This window comes from Myodes glareolus, chromosome 14 (genome assembly GCF_982192425.1).
Source record: "Myodes glareolus chromosome 14, mMyoGla1.1, whole genome shotgun sequence".
Taxonomy (NCBI): Eukaryota; Metazoa; Chordata; class Mammalia; order Rodentia; family Cricetidae; genus Myodes; species Myodes glareolus.
Window position 1 is genome coordinate 62,980,963 of NC_142039.1, and position 25,089 is coordinate 63,006,051.

Here is a 25,089-nt window from a genome sequence, read left to right on the forward strand (position 1 = left end):
GAAATCATACACGGACTAAGGTATTAAGCAAGAAAAAGGCGCTGTGCTTGGAAGTCGGGGCCCGCTTGGAAATTCTGGTAATTCGGTTGCAGTTCCAAGAGGGACAACCCCGTCCTAACCCTACAGGAGCCTCTCTAAGGCGTTGGTGATGGAATTGTCAAGAGGAATGAATGACGCCGAAGGTCTTACAGATGTAGCCTAATTAGGTACGTTCACAGAGTCCTGCGCGTACGCAGGATCGAACACGTTTTGTTGTGCCGCGATGTGTTATGTTAACGAAGACGTCACAGTTTATGACTAAAACACACAACAGACCGAACAAAACGCCGTTGCATAACCGGGAACCAACTTCCGCAGCAGTCCCACCGCCCGCCCAGCTCCCCCCGCGACGCGCCGGAGGGGAGGGGTTTCCGCTTCCGGCGGCGGATTGTTGACGCCCGCTCGCCCGCCGCTGTGGTGGCTCCCGAGCGGTTGGGGAGGGGCAGCCGAGGGAGGGCGACGGCACAGTGACAGGCAGCGCGGAGAGTGCCTGCGAGGCGACGATGGCAGAGGGGCCCGAAGAAGCCCGGAGCCGTCCCCCCGGCCAGAACGGCAGCGGCGGCGGGGACCACGAGCCAGTCCCTTCCGGGCCTGACTCTCCCGCGGCCGCCCCCCGGCCCCCGGCCCTCGCGACCATCGGTCCGGCCGGCTCCGAGGCGGAGCCGCCGCGAGAGCTCCGGAAGCGCCGGGAGGCGGCGGCGGGGCCGCAGGAGCCGGGGGGCTGCGAGGCGGCGGCCGGGCCGGGACGCCTGAGCGCGCGCGAGTACTCGCGGCAGGTGCACGAGTGGCTGTGGCAGTCCTACTGCGGCTACCTGACCTGGACCAGCGGCTTGGCCGCCCTCCCCGCCTACTGCGGCCCGCCGCCCGCCGCCCCGCAGCCCGCCGCCCAACCGTCCCCGCCCCCGCCGCCGCCGCCCCCGCCGCAGCTCGCCTACTACAACCCCTTCTATTTCCTGAACGCCGCGGGGCCCGGGCCGGGGGCGCCCACGGGCGGCGCCACCCCGACCGCCGTCGCCGGTCTCACGTCCCGGGCCCCGCACGTGCAGCCGGCGGCCCGGGCGGCCCCCGTGACCAGGGCAGGCTCTGCGACCCCTGCACGGACGGCGAGCGACGCTGGGCGGCAGGCGGGCGAGAACGGAGGTGAGCCGGGTGAGTGGGATGGAGGAGGGGCGGAGGAGAGGGTTCTGTTCGTTTTGAGATGTAGGTAGGCCGGGATTCACGAAGCCCTTGTTGACCTCGAACTCTTGATCCGTCTGCTTCCACTGTCCGCGTGTTAGGGTTACTGGTGGCTCACGGCCCCTTTTTAAATGACTGCTACTCCTACTGCTTTTCTTGTGGAAGGATTTCACTCTGTAGTCCAGGCTAACCCTAACTGTGTAGCCAGGTTAGCCCCGAACTCGCAATACTAGTTCTGTGTCAGCCCACAGAACATGCCTTGGCAGAGGGATCTCTTGAAGGAGTGACCATTGGGCAAGTAAATGTTCGCTTTTGAAGTACGAAACTTCCACACACATCAGCTATCGTTTGCCCCAACCTTATATTCCAGAAATGTCCTGCCACGCAATGCCAATTGTTCTCCCCTTAGACCTGGCACTAGTCCTTCCCGTGTCAAACTGTTCTCTGAGTGATCTCCATACTCCGGAAAGAGAGATCCGAAGTTAAACTCAGATGGCAAGCCCACTGTTGTTGGAGGAGCTAGTCTAGGATACTGGACATCACCTGGACTTGGGCTGCGCGTTAGGACAGTGGAACTGAAAGGAGCTCATTACAAATAGAATAATGAGCTTCATCTGGGCTCAAGCTTATTGATCTTAAATATCATCTAACTGGTTCTGTTTAATAACTACAGTCTTACTGTAGCAAATCTTGCAGTCGGTCTCCTGCCTCCGGGTCCAGAGTGCTAGGATTCCTGGTATGGTTCTCCGTGTGCAGCTCATCATTAGATAATTTAGTAACATGTTCTCTTGATGGCATCATTGCCATTGGCTGCTCAAGGCTGTAATTTTTTTTTTCAATTCAGTTGGACCTTGACTTTACTTTGCCCCTGCATTTTCAGGCTTGTATTCTTAAACCTATGTGAGTGATTCGTTTTCCTCTCCCCTGTCCCTTTTCCTTTTCTACAGGCAGAGAGTATGTCATTCCATCCTTGGCGCACAGATTTATGGCAGAGATGGTGGATTTCTTTATTCTCTTCTTTATAAAAGCGACCATTGTCTTGAGCATCATGCACCTCAGTGGGATAAAGTAAGTTAACAGTGATCACTGAAAAGGCTGGAGCTGCTACCTAGAGATACTGCTTTGTAAAATCTGCTCATGCCTTTGAGTGATTGGGGTGATGGGAGCCCAGGGCCAGGATTTCTCCTTGAAATCCTGTAGCAGTTGTATTTGCTTTGTTTTTTGTTTTATAAAACTTTTTTTAAAAAACTGTGTTTATATGTGAACTTGTGAAAGCCAGGTCGTCAACTCTGGGTGTCTTCTGCTCTCTGCCGTTTTTTGTTTTGTTTTGTTTGTTTTTGAGACACGATCTTTCACTTAACCAGGGGCTTATCATTTAAGCTAGACTGGCTGGCCATCAAGTCCCCGGATCAGCCTGTCTCCTTCCCTCCCCCTAGGTGCTATGTAGGTGTATGGTACCTTGCCTTTTGGATGAGTTCTAAGGACCAGCTCAGGACTGAGCTATCACCCCCCTGCTGGTTTAAGAAAGGAAACCTCAGTATGTTAAGATCTGTGGGAAATACTCCTATTGAAAATATATAAAAACAATGAGGCTTTGGTGGCACATACCTTTAATCCCAGCATGCAAGAGGCAGAAGCAGGCAGATCTCTTGAGTTCAAGACCAGCCAGAGCTACATACAGTTAGATTCTATCTCTAAAAAACAAACAAAATTTAAGAGGCAAAAGGAGCCTCCAAACCTGGCATGTTTCTGTTAACCATTCTCTTTGGCCAGGAATTTATTGGTTTTCTTCTTGTTGGCCAATTAAGCACAAAGAAGAGCTATTCAATGGTTAAGAGCATCCATTGATTGTCCAGAGGTTCCAAATTCAGTTCCTATGTCAGGCAGCTCATAACTACCTGTAACTCCAGCTCCAGGAATCCAACCCCCTCTTTTGCTTCTGCACACACATGTCATACATTTGTACACACACACAAACACACACACACACACATTTCTCTCCAAAGCACGAAGAGCCCAGGAAGCCAACCCCCTCTTCTGCTTCTGCACACATGTGCCATACATTTGTGTACACACACACACACATTCTTTTCCAGAGCATGAAGAGCCTGTGGTAGGTGAACTCTTAGTAATCAATTAGTAGCATTTCAATGCGGTTGATTACAGTTGAGCAAATTTCACTCTATTGCCAAGTTTGGCATTTTTTTGAGAATTGCAAATTCTTAAGATAATGGCTGTTATCATTTACTAAGCCTTTTCTTATGTACAAGACATTGAACTTGACTTTTTTGTTAACCTTAGTACCACCATGAGGTAGACACTGTGTTTATGACAAGTTAAGGCTAGAATTGGGAGAAAAGAAAAGGTTTAACAGTTACAGTTGTTAAACCTTAGAGTCCTTGTCAGGTGTTACTGTGATTCCTTCCTATCCCATCCTCTCACCCCCAACACAGCCTTTATTTTACATTTTTATTTGGAAGTCAGAAGACGATTTGGAGAACTTGACCTCTCTACTCAGCTATAGTTTCTTTTGACTGATTTCATCACACGGTTTTAACAATCTCCACACAGAAATTGAAGCTCTATCACTTGCTCCAAGGCTTTCTCTCCTGCCAGTCTTTCTCTAGAGCGTCATCTGTCCTCTTGGGCTGGCTGACTTCTCTCCATTCTTTATGTTGTAGGAAATGTCATTTCTGAGAGGTCTGCACAACAGTCTTCTGTGGTGCTCGTTTCCTGACACAGTCAGCATCTCAGTTTATCATTCTTTATTATTCTGTTTTCCTTGCTAGTTAGAATCTCAGTGAAAACTGAGACATTCAGCATTCCCTTGCTGTCCTAGTCTGCCTTCTGTTGCAGTGATAAACACCATGATCAAAAACAAATTTGGAAGAAAGGGTTTATATCATCTTACAGCTTGTAGTCCCACCGAGGGAAGTCAGGGCAGGAAATCAAGACTGGAACTAAAGAAGAAGCCATAGAGGAATGCTGTCTACTGCTTTGTTCAGCCTACTTTCTTAGAGCACTCAGGACCACCTGCCTAGGGGTGGTACCACCCCCAGTGTGCCAGGCCCTTCCCACATCAATCATTAATCAAGAAAATACCTCACAGACTTGATGGAGGCATTTCTCAATTGATTTCCTCTTCCCCGGTGACCCTATCTTATTTCAGGTTGACGAAACCATTGACCATCATGTCCTCAGGTCTGGCATCTTACTTGTTCTATGGTGTTCTACCGCTGACTTACAACCACACCTTTTGCTTTTATATTCTTATTGCTATTTGTTGAATAAACTCATATGAACCTAACAGCTTAGAATTTCATTTAAAACTTATGACTTAGACTGATCAGGGAAAATGGCACAACTGACCTGGTAACTAGTTCATCTATCCCCAAACTCTCCTTTGTGCAGGGACATCTCTAAGTTTGCCATGCACTATATAATAGAAGAAATCGATGAAGACACATCAATGGAAGACTTGCAGAAAATGATGATTGTGGCACTTATATACAGGTTGTTAGTTTGTTTCTATGAGGTAAGCTGCCAACTGAAGCAAATAATGCTTCAATGTGTAATTTTAGGTTTCTACAAAGAAAAAGAATGAGAATTTCTGAAGCATCTGTACACACTTGCATTTTTTCAAAATTTTTTTAAATTAACATTTTCAAGTAAAAACTTATTTTAGAAAGGAGACATTTAATAATTGCTTTGTTGTGTTTTTCAGTTTTGGAAATAGAATTACATTCATAAATAGGTTAGGTCCAAAAATATACTTACAGACTGGTTATAGAAATATATTTTTTACTTGTGAAACAACTTCATAAAATATGAGCCAAAAAATACAGTAGATAATTTTGATATTGAACATATTTTTAAAAACTGTAAAAAAAAATGCATTAGTGATTAATTGGAGAGGGGGTGGGTATTGGAGATCAAACCCAGAACCACAGTCCATTGAGCTATATCCAAGCCTCTTTTTCTTTTTTAGAAACGTCTCAGAGTTCAAGGGCAGATCTTGAATGCAGTTGGGACTTCTTGAATCACAGCCTACCCAATAATTGGGATGACAGGCCTTGTGCCATCAGGCCAAACCTTTATTTAGTGTTTTGTATGCCAAGACAGGGCCTCATTATGTAGCCTGGCTTAATCCCAAACTTGCCAGTCATCTTTCCCAACCTCTGGAGTTCTGGGATGGCAAGTGTGTGCTACCAGCCAGTTTAAGAGGTTAGTGGGCTTCTAGTATTCTATCTAATTGGCACATCCAGTGTAACTTTCTTTTTGAGACAGGGTCTCACCCTGTAGCCCTCTGTGACTTGAACTCACTGTGCATACCAGGCTGATTTTGAACACAGAGAGATCCTACCTGCCTCTACCTCCCAAGTGCTGAGACTAAAGATGTGTGCCACCATACCTGGCCCTCCAACATGACATTTCTATAAAGAATGAGATAATTTTAATAGAAAAAATTTTAATCTTTAAAATTGATTTAGTTAATTTTCTTTAAATTGTCCTTCTTTCCTTAGATAATTTGCATATGGGGAGCAGGGGGAGCTACTCCAGGAAAGTTCCTGCTAGGGCTTCGAGTTGTGACCTGTGATACATCAGTACTCATTGCTCCAAGTCGGGTTTTAGTGATTCCTTCCTCAAATGTTAGCATCACAACGTAAGTTCTTTGCTTATCTTAATCTACTTGCAAAAAGAGTATAGTTAAGTCATCTTCTACTGTATAATGATGTCAACTGTACATGACATATTCAAAAGTGATTAAGATTCTACTACGTGCCAATTTCAAGGTGTCTTGAGCTTCTGAAAATGCACTGATTTTTGCATTCTCAGGATCATTCATACATTCCTCATTATGAGTTTGTTAAGTGGCACAGGATTGTGTTCAAAACAATGTTCTAGTTACAGGTTCTATACAGTGTTTTAAAATATTGGTCTTCATCGTATATATTGTAATCATACGGACATACATGGAAATTTGTGTGTATGTTTCATTGCCTTTGGCATACATGTTCAAAATGATTCTATGAAATGTGTCGCAGTGAGAAGATATTTGGGTGTTTTCAGCGCTCTGTGCCTAGCTTTATTCTCTAGCTCTGTGAACTACCCACCACAACCCTCTCTTGACTCCAGCTCTTCTATGTAGTGCCCATAATGCTAATGCCTGTAGTGAGGGTGCAGTGGTGATGGAAGCTGGGGAGGCGAGTGAGCTGTGATCACTTGAATCAAACAATTTGGCTGATTCAGGGGAAGTAAGACAACAAGCTCCAGAATCAGGCTAGATTTATTGCCCAGCTCTGGCTACTTCTTTTAATGAACACTTCTCAGATACCGGGCATTTTAGTAATTTAACACAGCATTTTGATCTCATTTTCACAGCTGTGGAGCACTAGAAAAAGAATGTGAAACCAACCAGTTTGGATTCAGAGTCTACACATTTAGCCACTGACAGGCAAAACTAACATTGTTAGGATAATTCTCCATGTTGAGCTATTACTGAAAGCTTTTAAGACTTCTCCAGTAATTACTAGGGCCCAGACAGGAGAATGGATAAAAGAATAGATTGTGTTTCAGATAAAATAGAAAGTAGGACTGCAGTAGCATACCCAGTTTAGAAGATTCTAGAAACCCATGGGAATATGTGACTATGGAAAAGGTAAGCAAAGGAATGTTCTTCTAACAAAATAGAAAGTACTGTGTGCTGTCTCCTTGTTGGTGTCCCAACGTATTTAAAGCCATGCACGTCAAAGTTTTAGTCTTCTTGGAAGCTTTCTTTAGGAGTAAATAGTTTCACTGTATTGTGTGAAAAGTTTGAACTGTGCTCTGAATATAGAGACAGCAACAAGAAACCTAGTCAGGAATGACTCATACGGCCTGACATGCCACTTCTGCTTGCTTCCTTTAGGTCCACCATACGAGCTTTGATCAAGAATTTTTCTATTGCTTCTTTTTTCCCTGCTTTCATCACACTACTGTTTTTTCAGCATAATCGAACAGCCTATGACATTGTAGCAGGAACCATTGTGGTAAAAAGAAATGGAGTCAGATGATGCCCCAGAGCCCAGAATTCCACTCTTTGGAATAATAATGACAAGTCTAAATTATGTATTAAGGCCATCAGTATCTCTAGGTTACATTAATTGATGATTTTAAAACTTAGAGCAGTCACTACAGTGTGATGCAAGAGACTGTTCTGAAAGTGTTGACTCTACTTAAATGTCCAGGAACTTTCCAGAAGGAAAACCTATTAAATTCAAGTGTTAAATATTTGTAGGGTAACAAAGCAAATGGTTTTAATCAATATAGACAAATACATACTTTAACATTTAAGATAACCAAAATTTGCTGGAAGGATTTTCAGCTTTAAATTCTCCATTTTCTTTTGGCTTATCCTGGAGTGAAAATGTCCAGTTGTGTTTTATAAACACCTACATAACTCCCACAACTCTTCTTTGGGAAGTTGCTTTGTGTGGGCATTGAGAAAGACCATCAACTCAACATCCCACTGGTTCCATGGCAGGTATTGGAGAAAAGGGCTAGTGAGGAAGCCCTACCAGTCTCTCACGTCATGCTTCCATGATGTTCTAGAATTCACTGCAGTAGTGGTGGGATTTTACAGCTTCTTACTGCTTATGTATTTGGAGGCAAGAACTTTTATGATAATGAAAATATATTGTCATATCATTGATTGATATTTAAAAAAAAAGGTAAGTTAGTGATTGCCTTCTGTGAGGGTAGAGCGGGGATAGGGATGTGATTTTTCAATGTAAATTCAGCTTAGAATTCATGTGCCCTAACATCCAACTATAAATAGGGGGGAGGGGGAAACATTCATCAAACATTCCCAGTGTTTGTGCTCCAGTGTTCTAAATGTACCTGTAGATTCTATTTCTGTACAAGCAAATTCCTAACTATATTCTGTACAGTTCCATGACTGTCAAAACATCAAGGTATTAAAAGAGTTCCAGTATTTTGTAATAACTCTAAATACTAGCAGCCTGTGAAATATTAGTTTTCCCATAAATTGTTCTCTCTAATGCAAGATAGAATATCATCTCTGGACATTATTCTAGCATCTTTAAGCTCATTTTGAGCCTGCTAGAGATGAAATTTGGGGAAAAATATTAAAGCAAACTTTTGTGTATAGTCATTGTACTTTGTTGTGTTGGTCTAACAGTATCAGGTTTATGTCTGTGTGCTTTTGTTGTGTCCCAGTTAGCTAGCTGTACCGAAATGTGCCCACACTGTTTGTAGTTTAAACTTTATTCTTACTCATTCTTCTATGTGATCTCAAGAAACACTAAATTGTATTGTATAAGAGGTCAATCTTTGTTCCTTGGTTTTAAATAGCAAGAATAAGCCATGTCTTATATTATTGTATCAACTTTCAGTGGGCTTTTCTTTGACATTTAAAACTGAAAATGCATCTACTGTCTACAGACACTTTAAGAATCTAATAGCTTATTGTAAAAGTTCATAAACCATGATTTCTAAAGATAATTTTACATTAAATCCAGAAAACCTATTACTTGTTAAGAGCAGCACATAGAGAGGACTTGCTTGTGGCTCTGGCAAGACCTGATGGCTCTTCAAACTCTTACACTACAGATCAGGAAATTGGTATGGACACTACTTTTGCCACTGATGAGGGAATTCAAGATGAAATGTGCTTCATCCACCCAGCTCTAGATTATTGTAGTTTTCACTGAGAATATTTTTATTTGTGCAGTAAAATAAACAAGTAGTAGTCCAATTTCTTAGTTTAAATACTGCAATTTGCTCTGGGCAAGTTTAGATCCAGCTGTGGATTCAAGTTGTGCCATACAGGTGGTAAGATAAAAGTATTGCTTTGCCTCTACAATAAAACCTCAAACTAAGTTCCCTTTGGGGAAGAAATCTCAAGAGTTGAAATAAAAAGGAGAAAAGGGGAACCTGGCATATTTGTTCTTCATAGGGTTGTAAAGTGTAAAAGGGCAGAAATAAAGATGTAAAAGTTGAAACCTTAGGATTGGAGTCTTGTTGATGCATTACCATTCAATCCAGACAACAGGGAAGAGATTTTATTTTAGGCAGTGAGAAAGTCTAAGCCATCACTGGCAAGATCTTGTTCCATCTTCTAGGTAGGAAACAGTGTGATGACTATGGCCATAAACACATGTCACTTGACAGTAGTCTAAAGCATTGCCCAACTCCTTTTCTAGCACTGGCTTAATTCTCCCTACTTCTCCAAGGAGATCCTAAAAGTTTTAACTTTAAAAGAACTTGTTCACATCAGTGATTTTAGTGTTTCACTTACACAACTGTTTCTGGCAAAGGGAAAGAGTTGAAATTTTATATTTGCTATTTGGAGGGTGGGACAATTAAAGTTTTCATTGTTTGAGGACAATGCCTAAATTAACAGTATTCATAAACTCCAACAAGTACTGTTTCAGCTTCTTTACTCACATAACCAAAGGCCAAAGTCCTTACTCATGCCTGGGTGAAGTTCCTCATTTCAGCTGGTATGTGCAGATTTCCTTGTGGTTCACTTTAGAAAGGTTTCCCTTGCAAACAGTATCTAATGACTCACCTATAAACAAAACTCACCATTCTATTTTTAATATTTGTATGTCACCAATTTGTATTTTTGTCTCAATAAATATGTCAACAGTGTTATCTGTGTTTGCCTATTTCTTTGACAAGTTTTCCTAATTAAACTAATAGGGCTGGAGCTGTGCTTCAGGGAGCTAACACTTGTTGAAAAAAGTGTTTAAAAAATTACCTGCACATGAATGCTGTGTCAGTTAAACTTAGCCATTACAACAATCAGTTGACTAAATTTAAACTGTCTTAATGGGAAAAGCCTTTACAAACCAGTCCTTATGGGCTGCCTTCCTCAAAAAAGACATTTACTTGATTTTGGACATGTTAACTGTAAACCCACAACTCAGGAGGTTGACACAGGAATGCTGGTGCAAATTTAAGGCCACCCTGGGCTACAGTGTAAGACCCTATCTTTAGAAGTTAAAGGGCATGGCTGTGCAGTGGTGGTGCAAGCCTTTAATCCCAGCACTTGGGAGGCAGATGGATCTCTGTGAGTTCAAGGCCGACCTGGTCTACGAGCTAGTTCCAGGATAGATTTCGAAGCTACAGAGAAACCCTGTCTCAACACCCCCCAAAGGGGGGGGGGGGGCGGTGGTAATGTGTGCAGCCTGGTCAAAAGTATTGCTCCAGACAATTGACTGTTCTAAGCCGATCTACGAACTGCATTTGGGGACTACAGTGGATTCTGGAGGGGAGGGGGAATGATAAAGTTCTATATTATAAATACAGTCGCTATCTATAAGGTCTTCACCATCCTCATTTTTCAATGTTATAGCAAACAGTTTCCATTAAAAATGCTACCCTTTCTAGAATTCTGTTGAATCATTCTTGGTCTTTGGAGTATATCAAGTATAGTATCTGTTCATTTACCCCCTCAATGATTTCCATTGAATTTTAAGCTTCATACAAGTCCCAAGAAGGATATGCTAACAATAAAAACAAGTTGTTCCCAAGTTAACTTTAAGTAATAAAATGCTAGCTATATTAATAAATTCTTTCATTATTTATAAAAAAGGAATTTAGTTGTCTGAATTATACTTTTTTCCTTAAGGCCTGAAATTACAATCACACAACCTAGCACTTAAATGCTTAAAATGATATCCCCAGACCTGACAGAGTTAGAAAAGTACTGTTATCCAAAGCCAGTCTGTCAGTCTCTGGGAATATCCCCTAAAACGTACATTTACACATCCCACCAATAATAAGCACTCTCACTCCCAGCTAATCCAATGAAGAGTTTACCAGGAGTACAGCTCCAGAGATGGAGCTGCCACAAAGATTGGAAAGCTACATGCAGCCCAAGAATCGAGTCTCAAGACCTTAACAGTCTTGCAGACTCTGGAGAACCCAAAGATCCCCAATTTTCATATAAACTTAGTAGGACTTTAGTAAAACTGCTTTTTAAAGTGTGTGTAAGGGGGGGAGATACTAAAAGTAAAACTATTTCCTACACATTTTAGAGAAAAGGGGTATGCCCTATTAAACCACAATTGTCTGGACCTAGATAATGGCTAAGAACTGGACTCCAAGGTCACTGTGAGGTCAGACAGGTTCCCAGTTATCTCTTCCAGCATTCACCAGACTCCAATCAAGCTTAAATATCAGATACATATTAAGGAGAATATTAGAAAACAAAATTCTAGCCTCAAATCAATATGTGATGATGGCCTAAGCTATCTTAGTTAGAAAAACACTTTTTTCATGAGGACAAAGCATTAGAAATTCTCAATATAAATTAAACTCAACTAACCTGAAGTGGGGCAAATTAAACACAATAATAACAATCCTAATTACACTAAAGACAAAAGTAAGATGTGCTGGCCTAAGAGTTCTTTCCTGGACCTTAAGTAACAAAAAGTATAGTCATTCAAGCAATGCAGTTAAAAGGCCCATTACAATGTTATAAACTTTCAGAATGCCTGAGACATATATCTCCAAGAGTACAAGCAATGAACATTGTTTAGGTATCTAGCAGGGAAGCTAGCAATACAAACAGAAAGGGTTGTATGCTTACCTTCAACTTTTAAAGGCGTGCTATACATACAAATTAAAGATAGCAGCAGGCAGAATGCAGGGGCTCTTCTGTATACTGCAAACTCTGGTAACTTCTGAGCCTTGCCTGATTATACTCTTTGGGATTTCTAATCAACCACCCTTCCCACTAATACTATGTGCCTCCACTATGAGAACTGTTAGCGAAACGTGCTTCATAAAGTTTTATTGATGGCATTTATCCCATGGTTTAACATGTTAATTATACTGTAATAAACATGGCTTTAATATTAAACTTTTCCTTATTATCCAAAGTCACCACAGTCCATTTCAGTAAATATAAAAATATATGCTTAATACTTTGTACAATACTGGTTTTTGGTCCAAACAAAACTGGATCAGAAAAGCCAATAAATTCAACTTTAAGAATCCCCAATTTTTTTTTAAAGGTTTCCAAATGGATTTAGGCAACTTTGAATAATGGGATTTACATAATAAAATCTGAGACAAGACTAAACAAACAACAAAAATATGTCTAACACAAAATTAAAATTTCAAGTTCACAGATTTATGTTATGCCAAAAAAGTACAGAAACGATATTGTATTTACAGAAGTTTCATAATAAAATAATGAAAAAGGCAAGACAGTCAATAGAATGAAAATATAGAAATAGCATATACTTATTAAATGGAGAATGAACTAGATCTAACAAGTCCTTAGCATGGACCATTCTTTAATCAGGCTTTCTCTATCAGAATTTTTCTGTGCACAATACATCCAACTCACTTCACACATACACCACCACAAACTCCGCATAGAAATCATTCATTTCAAAGTCCTCTAATCTATACAGGATTCTAATCTATACAGAATTCCCCAGATATAATTACAATTTCAATGCGTTCCAGTAACGCTTTATCAACGCACATAGCGGTGCAGACAGGATCTATACAAAGCCATTCACCGTGCAGGCTCTATTCCTGGGTACAGCCAGACTATGCCAATCAGTGAATAATGTGCTGGGTCATAAAATGTTTTTGCTGAAGAATCAGTCAGTCATCAGTCTAGCTATTATTTTCAAAAGAGAATGAGATAGGGAATGGGACTTCCGTAAAGAAAAAATGAGGGCAATTCCAAAATTAAAGAAGTCCTTGGACAGATCTGACTTCCGATAAGCCCAGCATGTAGTACAATCCAGTATCTGAAAGCAGGCACTCGCTGCTGATAAACAGTTGGGTATAACACCTTTGTGACCTTTATTTCTTGCGTCTAACAGCAGTCTTTATCTTGCGACCAGAAACTGAAGTTCCGGAAGAAGAGAACATATTCTTCCCATTTGACCTGTGAAAATAAAACATTATGATGTTACATGACGCTCAGGACAAAGAACTCATAACCACTTAACATGACTAGCAACAAAATGGGGAGAAGTGAGGAAATGCTGTTGTTACAAGCAAACACCTTCTGCTATATCTGGTCTATACTTGCTGCTTGCTCCTGTTTCAGATTATAATTTAATCCCCCAAATTACAATATCACAAACTGATACTGGGTAGTATTTACTATTATCTTAACTATATTACTGCCTGATTTACTTTTAGACACAGACAGATACATCTTTACCAGTGTAAATTCTCAATGAAATAAAATCATCTCTTACCCCAATGTAAATGACGCTGGAGACTGGCTGAATGGGAAGCCTCCTGAACCTGAGGGCTGGGCTGAGGCTGCAGGCGTGCTGGTATTTGCACCAAATGTGAACACTCCTGATGGATTATTGTTTGTGAAGTTGAAATTTGTAGTGCTGCTGCCAAATTGGAAAACAGAACCTATACAAATTAAGCAGAAATATCCCATTAATGACACAATATTGTTTAAGATAGACTTTGACCTGGACATATTAAACTTGGGAAAAATTAAGATCTTAGCAAGGCGTGATAATGCACGCCTCTAGTCCCAGCACTCAGGATGCAGAGGGGGAGAGAATCTATGTGAGTTCAAAGTCAGCCTGGGTCTAAGAGCCAGTTTCAGGCCAGCCAGGGCTGCCACAAAACAGAAATTTTAGAGCACACATGACCTAAGTACAAAAACCAGAATGATTGAACCCTAACCAATAACCAAACAAAAGTAAGGTGAACAAAACTAAGATGAACCTTACAAACCAATAACCAAAAAAACAAAAACTAAACGACAGAATACTCAGAATTCACAAAAATAGAAAATGCTTATAACCCAAATATGAGACTTATCACCCAACAGTAGCAGAATGAGAACTGGTACCCCCAGCAGGAAGTTAGCAATAAATAAATACCTTTTAAAATTTAAGGTTTAACTTTCTATTCAGAGTGCACCACGAGAAATACGTATGTTCCCCAAAGATCAATATCCTCTACTCTATAACATGCAAAACAGCATTTCCAAACAGCCAAAACTGACGCTAAGACCCAACAGCAAACAAATAGGCTGCCATTCAGTGATTCACTCTGCAGCAGTGACAAAGCCACGTTCAACAGCACTACATGTAAAATTTAAGAGAAAAGAAGCAAGACTGCATCCAATGTGAGCTGTATAGATAAGTTATCAGGCAAAACTTTTATTTTTCTAGGTGTCAGAAAACTAATGTCCAATGGACAGAGCAGTGATCACAATTAGAATGGAAAGAGGACTGTGATCAAAATGGCCTCTGATCACGTGTCCTCCAGTCGTCTGTACACACATGCAAATGTCTATACTAGATGACTTACATGTTTGTAACCTTTTCATGAGCTCATATTTCAATTAGAAAGATCAAATGGTACAATTCTGAGAGAATACAGCACTAAAATGCAATCAGTTGCATTTAAAAAGCCATAAGAACTTTCGATATGACAGGTAACTAGCAGCATTATCCAAATCCTGTGACGAAACTAAGCACAAGTAAGGTGGAACTTCCCTACAGGAAAACAGGGTGAAACACAACCCATACCTAAGTCAGAGAAAGAAACGTTTTGAATATACTTTAATGCCATCAAATGCTGTGACTAAAACTCTGTAATGTTTGTAGGTAAATGTAAAACACCACACTTTACTATTGTGTTAAGTCTAAAACATCAGAAAATAAGATATGTACATGGTTTCAAAATTTAAAAAAAAAAAAAGACACCAGACTCAAATTATAGATTCCACGAATCATTCATTACACAACTTACTGGAATTAGGAGCTGTCCCAGAACCAAATGCAGACTGACTAGGCTGCTGCCCAAACACAGAAGGTTGGCTGCTACTTGACACTGCCCCAAAAGTAGGTGGTGGTGCGGGCTGGGAACCAGCAGAAAACAATGATGTTGAAGACGATATGGAGCCAAAGCTTGGAGGGTTCGGTTGGCTGGCACCCTGACTTTGTCCAAACGTTGGGGTCTGGTTAGCACCAAATGCTGGACTGGCAGATGGTGCTGAATGTCCAGTGCCAAATACAAAGGAGGATCCTGGAAGCGAAAAAAATAAATCAACAACATCAAGGTTTGTAGTGAGATTACTCTTGAGAAGCTCTGTAGAACCACAAACCAATTTCAGGCCACTTTACAGGCTCTTACCTCGATCGCAAGCATTGAATGATTAGAACAACGACACTATTTTCTAAAACATGCACTAATTTAACAAAAACTTCAAAAAACAAAACTCTACCTTTGCGACCAACAACCTCCTACTAGAAGAAGGGGTATACTTAAGACGGGGTCTTATACTGTTCCTCAGGCTAGCCTGGAACTCACTTAGCAACTTAGGCTCAACAATTTCTTTCAAAAATGATCTATCTTATATATTGGGAAATATTATTTCAAGGTGTGTTACTTTTGTTTATGCTGTGGAATATTTGTTTAATGATGTAAAGATGTGTTGCTTTTGTTTATGCTACATTTGATTAACTGTGAAGCTGTGAATATAAATAGGAGGAGAAACGAGGAAGAGGAGGAGCAAGGAGAGAACAAGGGGAGGAGGAGGACGTTGGGAGCCAGCCAGCCACAAAGTAAGAGTGAAAATAAGATACCCAAGAAGTAAGAAAAGGAAAAAGCCCAGAGGCAAAAGGTAGTCTGGATAAGTTAAGAAAAGCTGGTAAGAAACAAGCCAAGCTAAGGCGGAGCAATTATAAGTAAAAATAAGCCTCTGTGTGATTTATTTGGGAGCTGGGAGGCAGGTACCCCAAAAGAGCAAAAAACAACTAACAACACTTATAAGTGACTTATAGGTCACTGTATGAGAACTCACATCCAATACAATCACTATCATTATCTGGCTGCTTCAGAATGACATTTCAAAAGGCAACTTGGAAAAATTATCTATTTTCCTAAAAATCAGGTTTTTTGTTTTGATCTTTCTTTTTTGAGACTGGGTTTCTCTGTGTAGTCTTGGCTATCCTAGAACTCACTCTCTAGACCAGGCTGGCCTTAAACTCAAAGATCTACCTGCCTCTGCCTCTTGAGTGCTGGGATTAAAGGCATTCACTACCATGCCCAGCTTGAAAAAAGTATTCTTAAGATTCACAGGCGAGCGAGATGGCTCAGTGGTTAAGAGCACTGACTGCTCTTCCAGAGGACCCAGATTCAATTCCCAGCACCCACATGGCAGCTCGCAGCTGTCTGTAACTCCAGTTCCAGAGAATCTGACACCATTATACCAATGCGCATAAAATAAGTTAAATAAAGTTAAATATACTCAACCTGAACATTATTATGAACTGCATTAATATGAACTGCATTATTCTTCCATAGGTGAAAATTTACAATATTCTAGATGTGGGTGACTTAGAGGCACTCAAAAGCCACTTGAGCAAGATTATAACCTGCAAGAATGTGCTACAACTGTCACACTTTACAGCAAAACCAATTCAACTACAAAATCTACTCTCCCCCATCACTAAGTTACCTGAAGAGCTTGATGTGGTAGCTCCAAAACTGAACCCAGAAGATGCAGTACTGTTACTGCTGGCTCCTGATCCAAACACAAATGGAGGGGCAGCTGAGCCAGTGCTGGATGTGGTGGCTGGCTTGCTATCTTGAGGAAATAACAAAGACTGAGATGTACTGGACTCTGTAGAGTTACCGAAGGCAGAGCTGCTGACAGGATTGCTGGCCTGTCCAAACACAAAGGCTGCCACAGGAGGGTTGGAGGAAGAGGTGGAACTACCAAATATGCCACCACTGGATGAAGTGGCTGGTGCGCTGGAACTAGAGGAACTGCTATTCAAGAAGCTAAAAACTGGCTTTGCTACACCTTGATCTGCAAAACAATAATTGAGAAACAAACATAAATCCTTAAGAACAAATTGTCTAACAAATTTCTCCTATTATATAAACTAAGATTACTTTTATATAGTCTGACTCATCAAGTAAACATCTATTAACACTGAAATGTCAAAGTGTCTACCTTTTATGATTTATGGATTTTCTCTAGACAACGACCTTCAAACATTCAAATAAAAAGTCCTCTGGCTATGTATATAAATTTAATATGAAATACACAGTGCTTCACATCCAAATCTAACTTGATATTGTATTTAGAAACCAAATACAGATAGTGGAGGCGAGGTGTACTTTTATGTGTTTGATCACACCGTTTGTCATATTACAGCAGCAGAAATATATCCACATGAACAAATCAACCAGTTAACCTGCTCACAATACTGGCTGGACCTCAGCATTTGGTAACTCCTATTAACTAGTGCACAATGTCACACTTGTGGCGCCCTAAATTAGCAATGTACACATCTATTTCCTTGGCTGTCACTGTCATCAGATTGCTAATTAGTGTCTGCATGCCATTCTCAAATTCCTTGTCCATTCACTTTTCCTACAAATTTCAGAAGTAGCTTAGCTTGACAAGATGTACAAAATCTAAGAAATGAAATGAGGGGAACAGGAGAAATACTTTCCCCCAGGAATGGGTTCATTTCTATGCTCCTGTACTTATTCAGCATGCCACCATTGTAAATTAGAAAAGTCGTGTTTATGCTGTACAACTACTGATTGTCAACTTGGAGGGAACCTTTAGATTTTTACATGGTAATCATGAATCTACAGCCCAACAAACTTTCCTTTCCACTTTGCCAATATCTCAGCTCCAATGCTGCACAACATGCTATAGATGAAGGTAAGATTTCATGATCAAATCTGATCAAATGACAAGTAATTTTAATTGTTTTTTTTTTCAGGCTGTTTACAAATTTCCAAGTAAATATAAAAACTGCTCATGGCTATGTAAATTTTTCATTGGGGTTGATAATTCATTGAGTGTTTCCAAATTACTTTTCAAAAGGTGTTAATAAAACTGTCCAATTTATAATCTTTGCATGTCTGAAAATAGCTACATTTTGCTTTTATGTTTGATCGAATCTGGCTAGTTACAAAATGGTTCAAGATTATTTCATTTGTAGGGCACTGTTTGATGCTTTGCCCAAGTCTTTGAGAGTATTCTCTCTACCACTGAATTAATAGCTAGCTCAGTCATTTCCAGTTTTAAGATCAGTGTCCTTTTAACTTAACTTTTAACTGAATGTGTGTAGGCATCAAATATCCCTGAAGCTGGAATTACAGGCAGTTCTGAGCCACCTAAAATGGATGCTGGGACCCAAACTTCTTTCCTCTTTAAAGAGCAGTATGCATAGCTCCAGCCTCAGTGTCTTATTTTACATTCAGAAAATACTCATGTCAATGTTCTAACATTTCCCTAGACCATTCAATTTCAAAGTCCCTACAAATGCAGCTGTCTGTCATTGCATTGCTCTGGGAAACCCCATTACAGTAGTCAGACTAACTAGACGATGTTCTTCCTACTACTCCACCGGCCAGACAGCTTTACTTCAACAACCTTCTTTAGCTTTTTAATAGGTTTTTGTACCCTCCCCCTTTCTTAGTTCTCAAAATTATCTGTTTTCTTAGAGTTTAATTATATTTTATGCCTAGGTTTCTCAAATGCTTTAGCTCATTATCCATGAGTGATTGTTTACAAGTGATTATAAACAAAACTTAACATAAAAATGCATCAATTTTAATTATAATGTCCAAATGATAGAAAGACATATATAAAGTGTCCCATTTTGCACTTTCTATTACAGCTGTATTTCACAAAATTAGATCCCATCAGAGCCATGAGTTATTTGGTTCAATTAAAACAGAAAAGTCTGAGTTCTTTCCTTAAGACTTCTAAACATAACTTGTAAAAAAAAATAGTTTTTAAGTACTTACCAGTTGTAGTACTGGTTTGATTTCCAAACGAAAACGTGGGCTTGGCTAGCTGCTCCGACTCTTTCACAGATGGTTTTGCCACACTGAAACTGAATGTCGGCTTGGAAGAACTCTCATCTTTGGTTTGCTCCGAATTTCCAAAGGAAAATACTGGTTGACACTTTGGCTCCTCATTGTCAGCTTTCTTTCCAAATACCAGAGAAGTAGAAGTAACAGGTTCTTGCTGTTTCTCCTCTGTCCTTCCCAAAACAAACATTGACGCAGACTCGACTTTACCAAAAGTGAACCCGCCCTTGGTGACAGAAGAATCCTCTTTCTTTGTTTCTGTTGTCTTGTATGTGAAAGGGGTCACTGAGACACCCTTAGTTTCTACAGTTCCAAAATTGAAGCCACTCTTGTTATCTGAGGTCACTGTGGTGTCAGTAGCAGCAGTGGGAGGGTTACTAACGCCTGTACCAAAGCTAAAGCCTGTAGATGAAAACTTAGGGAGCTCCTCTTTCTTTTCTTGCTGCCCAAGAGTAGATACCCCAAACTGAAATGGAGCTGAAGAAGCTGGGTTGCTTAAGCCAGAAGTCAGTCCAAACTTAAAATGATCATTCTTGCTGTCATTTTTAATTTCTTCAGGTTTGGAATCAGAAGACATCCCGAATTTAAAATCTCCAGTTGGTTTAGAAAATTTGAAGTTTGTATTCATGGAATTTGTAGACCCAGAGTCTGATGAAGCTCCTAATTTGAATCCTCCCTGATCTCCAAATTTAAAATTTCCAGTGCTTGTAAAAGTTTGAGAAAGTCCAGAAGAGGAGGATGGAATACCAAATTTGAAGGCTGAGGGTGCTGGATTTAAAGATGAAGATGTCCCAAAGCCTTCAAAATAGAAAACACAAAAGGACACCAAATTAATGTGCTTATCCTGAAAGCCACATCATAGGACAGGTCTGAAAAGGCCTATATGCCGTTTCTATCTCTAAGACTGGAAGGTCAAGAAGGGTAAGAGAACATGTGTTGGTAAGGACACTGAGAACAGCAGGTACTTCCCCATCCGGTAGCTAGAGATCAAAACTAAATGACTACAAAAAAGAAAGAAAAAAAATCTAAATCATATATCCTCTAAAACTCAGAAATTTCAGAACTGAGATTTGTCTTATGATAAATTGAGACACACAAAATACTGTGAGGTCCAGGCAGCTTGAAGGATAAAAAACAAAAGCATGGCAAAAGTAACCTGGAATAAAAACCAATGTGAAAACAAAAGGTAGGTGATATACAACATTCCTGACAAGAAGGAAATCGGAGCATCTAGAATGGCAGCGTTTAAAAAGCCCTTTTGGAAGGTAAAGCATTGCACTAGCCATTGTTACTACCTTTGGGGAAAAGACAAAAATATGAAAGAGAGAGAGAGGGAGAGGGGGAGAGAGAGAGAGAGAGAGAGAGAGAGAGAGAGAGAGAGAGGAAGGAGATAGGAAATACATTTTCTGTGACTCTTGTTCACAATGTTTAAATATTGTAACTGTGTTGTTGACAAAAGCATTTAAAAGCATTTAGCTTTAAAAAGATATGAAATGAAGCAATATTTATAAAGGTAAAATCATTGCAGTGATTAAAATCAAATTCTATTTCTTTCATGTTTTCCTGTTGCTAAAGAAATTGAGTATAAGGTACTTGCTTGATTCAAAACAAGGACCATTAGACAATGGCAAGACAACCAGCCACACATTACTCACCCATAAATGAAAGCAAAGAGCAGTCAAGCTTTTTCTATGAACTTTTATCCTCAGATAAACCATCAATCATGCCAATCATGTAGACAGACAAAGTGAGTATGATGAATCAAAACTTTGACTTTTGATTTGCAATGTATGGAAGCCATTAGAGATTGAAGTAAATTATAAAATAAAGCCTAGATATAGAAAACCTGCCACAGCCCCATCTTGGAGGCTAACTCCATTCAGAGGTTCCCTATCTTGAGACCTAAAATTTCTAAAGTATTTCTACTTTCCTAAGCTTTCCACAACTTTGACTATAAAGTCTACATGGAACTACTCAAATGGGTTGCCAAAATCTGAAAACACCAACCTTTATATATTTAGCATCAATGACCATCTAAGGTTCTTCTTTTACTTTTATGTATTAAAATATTAAGAAGGCTGAGCTTGCTGGGCGATGGTAGTGCATGCCTTTAACCCCAACACTCAGGAGGCAGAGGCAGGTAGATTTCTGTGAATCTGACACTAGCCTGGGCTACAGATAGTTTCAGGACAGGCTCCAAGGCTCACAAAGAAACTCTGCCTCAAAAAGTCAGGGGGAAAAGGTCAGGCTTTTGGGTGATGCAAATACTAGACTACTGGCCTGTGCCACCATTTGTGCTAAGAGTTCTCTTGTACTCAGACATACTCAGAGGTTAAATGATTTAAAGTAAAGTCCTAAGGGTGTTTTCAGTTATGGAAGAATCAAGTTCATACCCCAACCTGGAAAATGAGTAACACAAAACTCCTTACCCAGATACACAGATCTTAACACTAAGATGCAACTAGTTTGATTTTACCGTCATCCACAAATGCAATAAAAAAGAAAACAACAACTCAAGGACCATGTCTCATTTTCCGTAATTACTCAGAGAATGGGTTCCTTGAAAAACAAATCTGCCCCCACATATTCACTTTTAACTAGGTATTAAGAGAGCTTCTTTGCCAACGCCTTACCTTTAAACTCTGACTTTGTGCCTGGCTTTGCACTTTCACATGCTATGCACTTGGTAGAGTCCGCTTTATTTTGCACGAGGCACACTTCACAGTCCCAGCTGCCCTCAGGTTTTTTGAACTTATCCAATCCTGGACAGCCTCCAGAAGACAGAGAGTCAGAGACAGGGCTGCTGTTTGAGGCAGATACCGAACCTAGAAGCAATGGAAAAACTGATGAAATTTTTAATTTACATTATCATACCATCTTTGGGTAGCCCTGGACATCCTGGAACTCACTCTTGTAGTATGACACCACTGACTACACATTTTCAAATTTCCTTAATCCTTCTTATTAAACCATACACATAGCCAGAAAGAGAACCTTATATTGTTCTAAATAGGACAGGCTTCTCATATTTCATTTAACACTGCAAATGAACATCTTGCTATAACCTTAGTGAGCTTACTCTTAAATTCAAGTTTGAGCTAATCCCAGTTTATTTATTTAAAATTTGGGGCTGGGATAATGGTTTAGTGGTTCAAGTGCTTACAAACAAACGAAAGGACCATGGTTCCAATCTGAGATCCCTGAGAATTACACGCATACCCCAACTATAATTCTAGCCTTGAAAGGTGAAAACAAAGGAACCTTCAGAGCAAGTTAGCTAGCAAGCAGACTAATCACATTAGCAAGCGCTGTGTTTTAATGAGACCCAGCATCACAATATAAGATAGGGAAAAGACCAGGCCACCACAGACACTCATACCATATACATGTGCACAGCCCACACAGACATGTGGAATGAGAAAAATAGGTGGGTTATTATTTTCACAGATTAGGGGCTAAGACCTGGGGAGATGGCTCAGTCGGTCAAGTACTTATCTTTCAAAAACAAGAAACTTGAATTTGATTCCCAGGAACATTTAAAGTGAAAATGTGAAAAATGAGAGGTTTTAGGACTAAGTTGCTGCTGGGTTTGCTGGCACATGGCCTTTGATTCCAACACTCCAAGAGGCAGAGGCAGGCAAAGCATATTTCTGAGTTCAAGGTCAGTCTGGCCTCTGTAACAAGTTTCGGGCCAGCCAGGGCCACACATGTCCTTAATAATGTCCAAATTCCTTCAATTATTACAGACATGTAAAATACAAGATGTAAATTTCAGGCAAAACACAAAAATGCATGGCCATCTACATTGAAATTATTTGAAAAATAATTTTCCCACAGACCAGCCCCATGCCTATTACTTTTATACATTCTCACTAGAAGCTATTTTACAGGCATTTATTAATGTAACTGAATTATAAGACAAAGATTACTAAAATAATATGAAACATATATTGCTCCTGGTCTAAAAGGGAAAAAAACATAAACAAACATATGATAACACAACCAGCAAGTGACAGATCTTAAGTATGCAAAAGAGGAAGAAAACAGAAAGGAGTAAGAAAATATAAAGGTAATGACTCACTCAAATGACACTAGAAGGAGGAATCAAGGTATGATGTATAAACCAGAGCCCAGATACAGCCATTTATCCTTTGGTTCATCTAAACAACCTCTACCTGTTCATTCTCCCATAGTTATGGAAAGTCTCAGCAGTTTTAAATATGTTCTGTTCTCTTTTGCCAGCAAAACTGCTGTCTGGTGTCCATCACTACCTGACAAAGTCTCTCTCACCTTCACTGATGGCTTTAAGCACTAGTGTAGTCATTTCCTCATCTCTATCTGCAATCCACACTTCCCTGCTCTTTATAAGCTTATCTAAAAGGCCCCAGTCTTTATTATATTTCCCAAGTACAATCAATCTGTCTGAGCCTTCTGTTATTGTTGAGTCTTCTCATTTCTTTTCAAGAATTTCATGAGTACAATGTGTTTTCATCATATCCACTTCTCTACTCCAAGAACTCCCATGACTCCCACCCATGTCTAAAAATGTATGTCCTCTTCCATAGCTGTTATATAGATGTATGTAAAACACACGAAGTCTTATCTACATGTTCATGAATGTAGACTAACCATTTGGACATGAGCAACCTATCAGGGGGCTCATAACTGAAGAAAACAGTCTACCTTCCTCAACAGTCAATAGCAAACAGGAACAGGACCTCGTAAGCCCTTCTCTCACTTGTGCTGGAATGTTGACAGATATGCATGGTCTTGTGCAGGTCTTATGCATGTCACTGAAGGTTCATTAGTGCAAGAACCCTGTCACATCTAGAAGAAACAATTTTGCAGTATTCTTACCAGTCTGATCATCTTTTCTATGGATAGTTAGTTCCCTTACTAAAACACTTAGTCTTGGTCTTATTCTAGTCATCTTCTTCAGAGATTATTCTGCCACAGTGTTTTCCTCTGTATGGTTACTCCAAGTTCAATATCTGATTTCTTCCAGGCCCGTAAATTTGCAGAGTTCAGCTTGGAGCTCTAGCCCTTAATTCACTCAACTCACATCTACTCACTTGACTTCAAATATCAAACTATTTCCTATGATCTCCTCAAACTACATCCCAGCCCTAAGGAGCTGTAGTCTCTATGATGTAGCCAAAGGCCTCACAAATATATCTGAATGCCAATTTCAGCAGTGTGAAGTTAATCTATCTTTAACCATACATTGTTCTAAATCCTCCCTTATCAACTCCATCATCTCATTCTTTATCACCATTATTTGCTATTTACATTACTCATAATCTTCCTAAGATGCCTTTCCAAACTCTGCTGCCTTGAAGTGCACTGTTCACAACCATTCCTAATTCTAGTTCTAGGGGATCTGATGCCCTCATCTGACCTCCATGGAACACACACATACATTCGTTCATGCAGACACACATATAACACATACAAGCAAAACACTCATAAAATAAATAAATATATAAATAACTTTAAAAATAAAGCTTAAGCCTAGAAACATGACTCAGTACTTAAGAGTACTTGCTGCTCTTTAAGAGGATTGGAATTTAGTTCCCTCTAAGTACAGTTCCAGTGAATTCAATACCATCTTCTGGCTTCTAAAGGCTAGCACACATGTGCTTATAAACAGATGCACAAACACACAATTTTTCCCTCAAAAAATAAAATGAGGGCTCGAGGCCGAGGCAAGTGACTTCTAGTTCCAGGCCAAATTTGGTGTGTGTGTACATGTATGTGTGGTATGTATGTTATGTTTGTATCAAGTTCCAGACCAGCAATGCTTATGTAGTTAGAACCTCTGCTTACATAGTTAGAACCTATTTAAAAACTAGTAAGAAAAAAATTAAAAATTTGACCAAATCATCCCTGTGTTGAAAATGACAGGGCATTGCGCCCAGAGTAAAGCTGGTTGTTTTCATAGGATTCCGTTGTTCCTGCATAAATTTACTTCCTGATTCAAAGTTTCATTATCCATCTGTCAACTCAGAGTTC

The 25,089-nt window shown here is 40.1% G+C and overlaps 2 protein-coding genes across 7 annotated transcripts in view; one reads left to right on the top strand and one right to left on the bottom strand.

Moving 5' to 3' along the window:
• Positions 1-418: 418 nt before the first annotated feature.
• On the top strand, positions 419-17,179 carry Fam8a1 (family with sequence similarity 8 member A1). Of its 5 annotated transcripts, none has more exons than XM_085699446.2 (6): positions 419-1,188; positions 2,163-2,283; positions 4,627-4,750; positions 5,739-5,878; positions 15,721-15,856; positions 16,540-17,179. In XM_085699446.2, the coding sequence occupies exons 1-5, from the start codon at positions 543-545 to the stop codon at positions 15,827-15,829; spliced, it is 1,140 nt and encodes a 379-aa protein (XP_085555572.2). In that variant the 5' UTR covers positions 419-542; the 3' UTR covers positions 15,830-15,856; positions 16,540-17,179. The 5 variants fall into 5 exon arrangements, with proteins under 5 accessions (XP_085555572.2, XP_085555571.2, XP_085555574.2 ...); XM_085699445.2 differs by having other exon boundaries at positions 15,721-15,797; XM_085699448.2 differs by lacking the exon at positions 15,721-15,856 and having other exon boundaries at positions 421-1,188.
• Positions 12,005-25,089, bottom strand: part of Nup153 (nucleoporin 153) — a 49,851-nt gene continuing 36,766 nt past the window's right edge. For both annotated transcript variants that reach the window (XM_085699443.2, XM_048430280.3), the window contains 6 exons: positions 21,711-21,902; positions 19,012-19,875; positions 16,694-17,047; positions 14,983-15,258; positions 13,455-13,623; positions 12,005-13,135 (listed from right to left, as the gene is read on the bottom strand). In XM_085699443.2, the coding sequence (XP_085555569.2) occupies positions 13,051-13,135; positions 13,455-13,623; positions 14,983-15,258; positions 16,694-17,047; positions 19,012-19,875; positions 21,711-21,902 (1,940 nt within the window). In that variant the 3' untranslated portion in view covers positions 12,005-13,050. The remainder of the gene's footprint in view (positions 13,136-13,454; positions 13,624-14,982; positions 15,259-16,693; positions 17,048-19,011; positions 19,876-21,710; positions 21,903-25,089) is intronic.

Coding starts and splice junctions, on each gene's coding strand:
- Fam8a1 (XM_048460865.3), top strand. CDS start 543: ATGGCAGAGGGGCCCGAAGAAGCCCGGAGCCGTCCCCCCGGCCAGAAC. Junction 1,189..2,162: donor CGAGAACGGAGGTGAGCCGG/GTGAGTGGGATG, acceptor CCTTTTCTACAG/GCAGAGAGTATGTCATTCCA. Junction 4,751..5,738: donor TGTTAGTTTGTTTCTATGAG/GTAAGCTGCCAA, acceptor TTCTTTCCTTAG/ATAATTTGCATATGGGGAGC.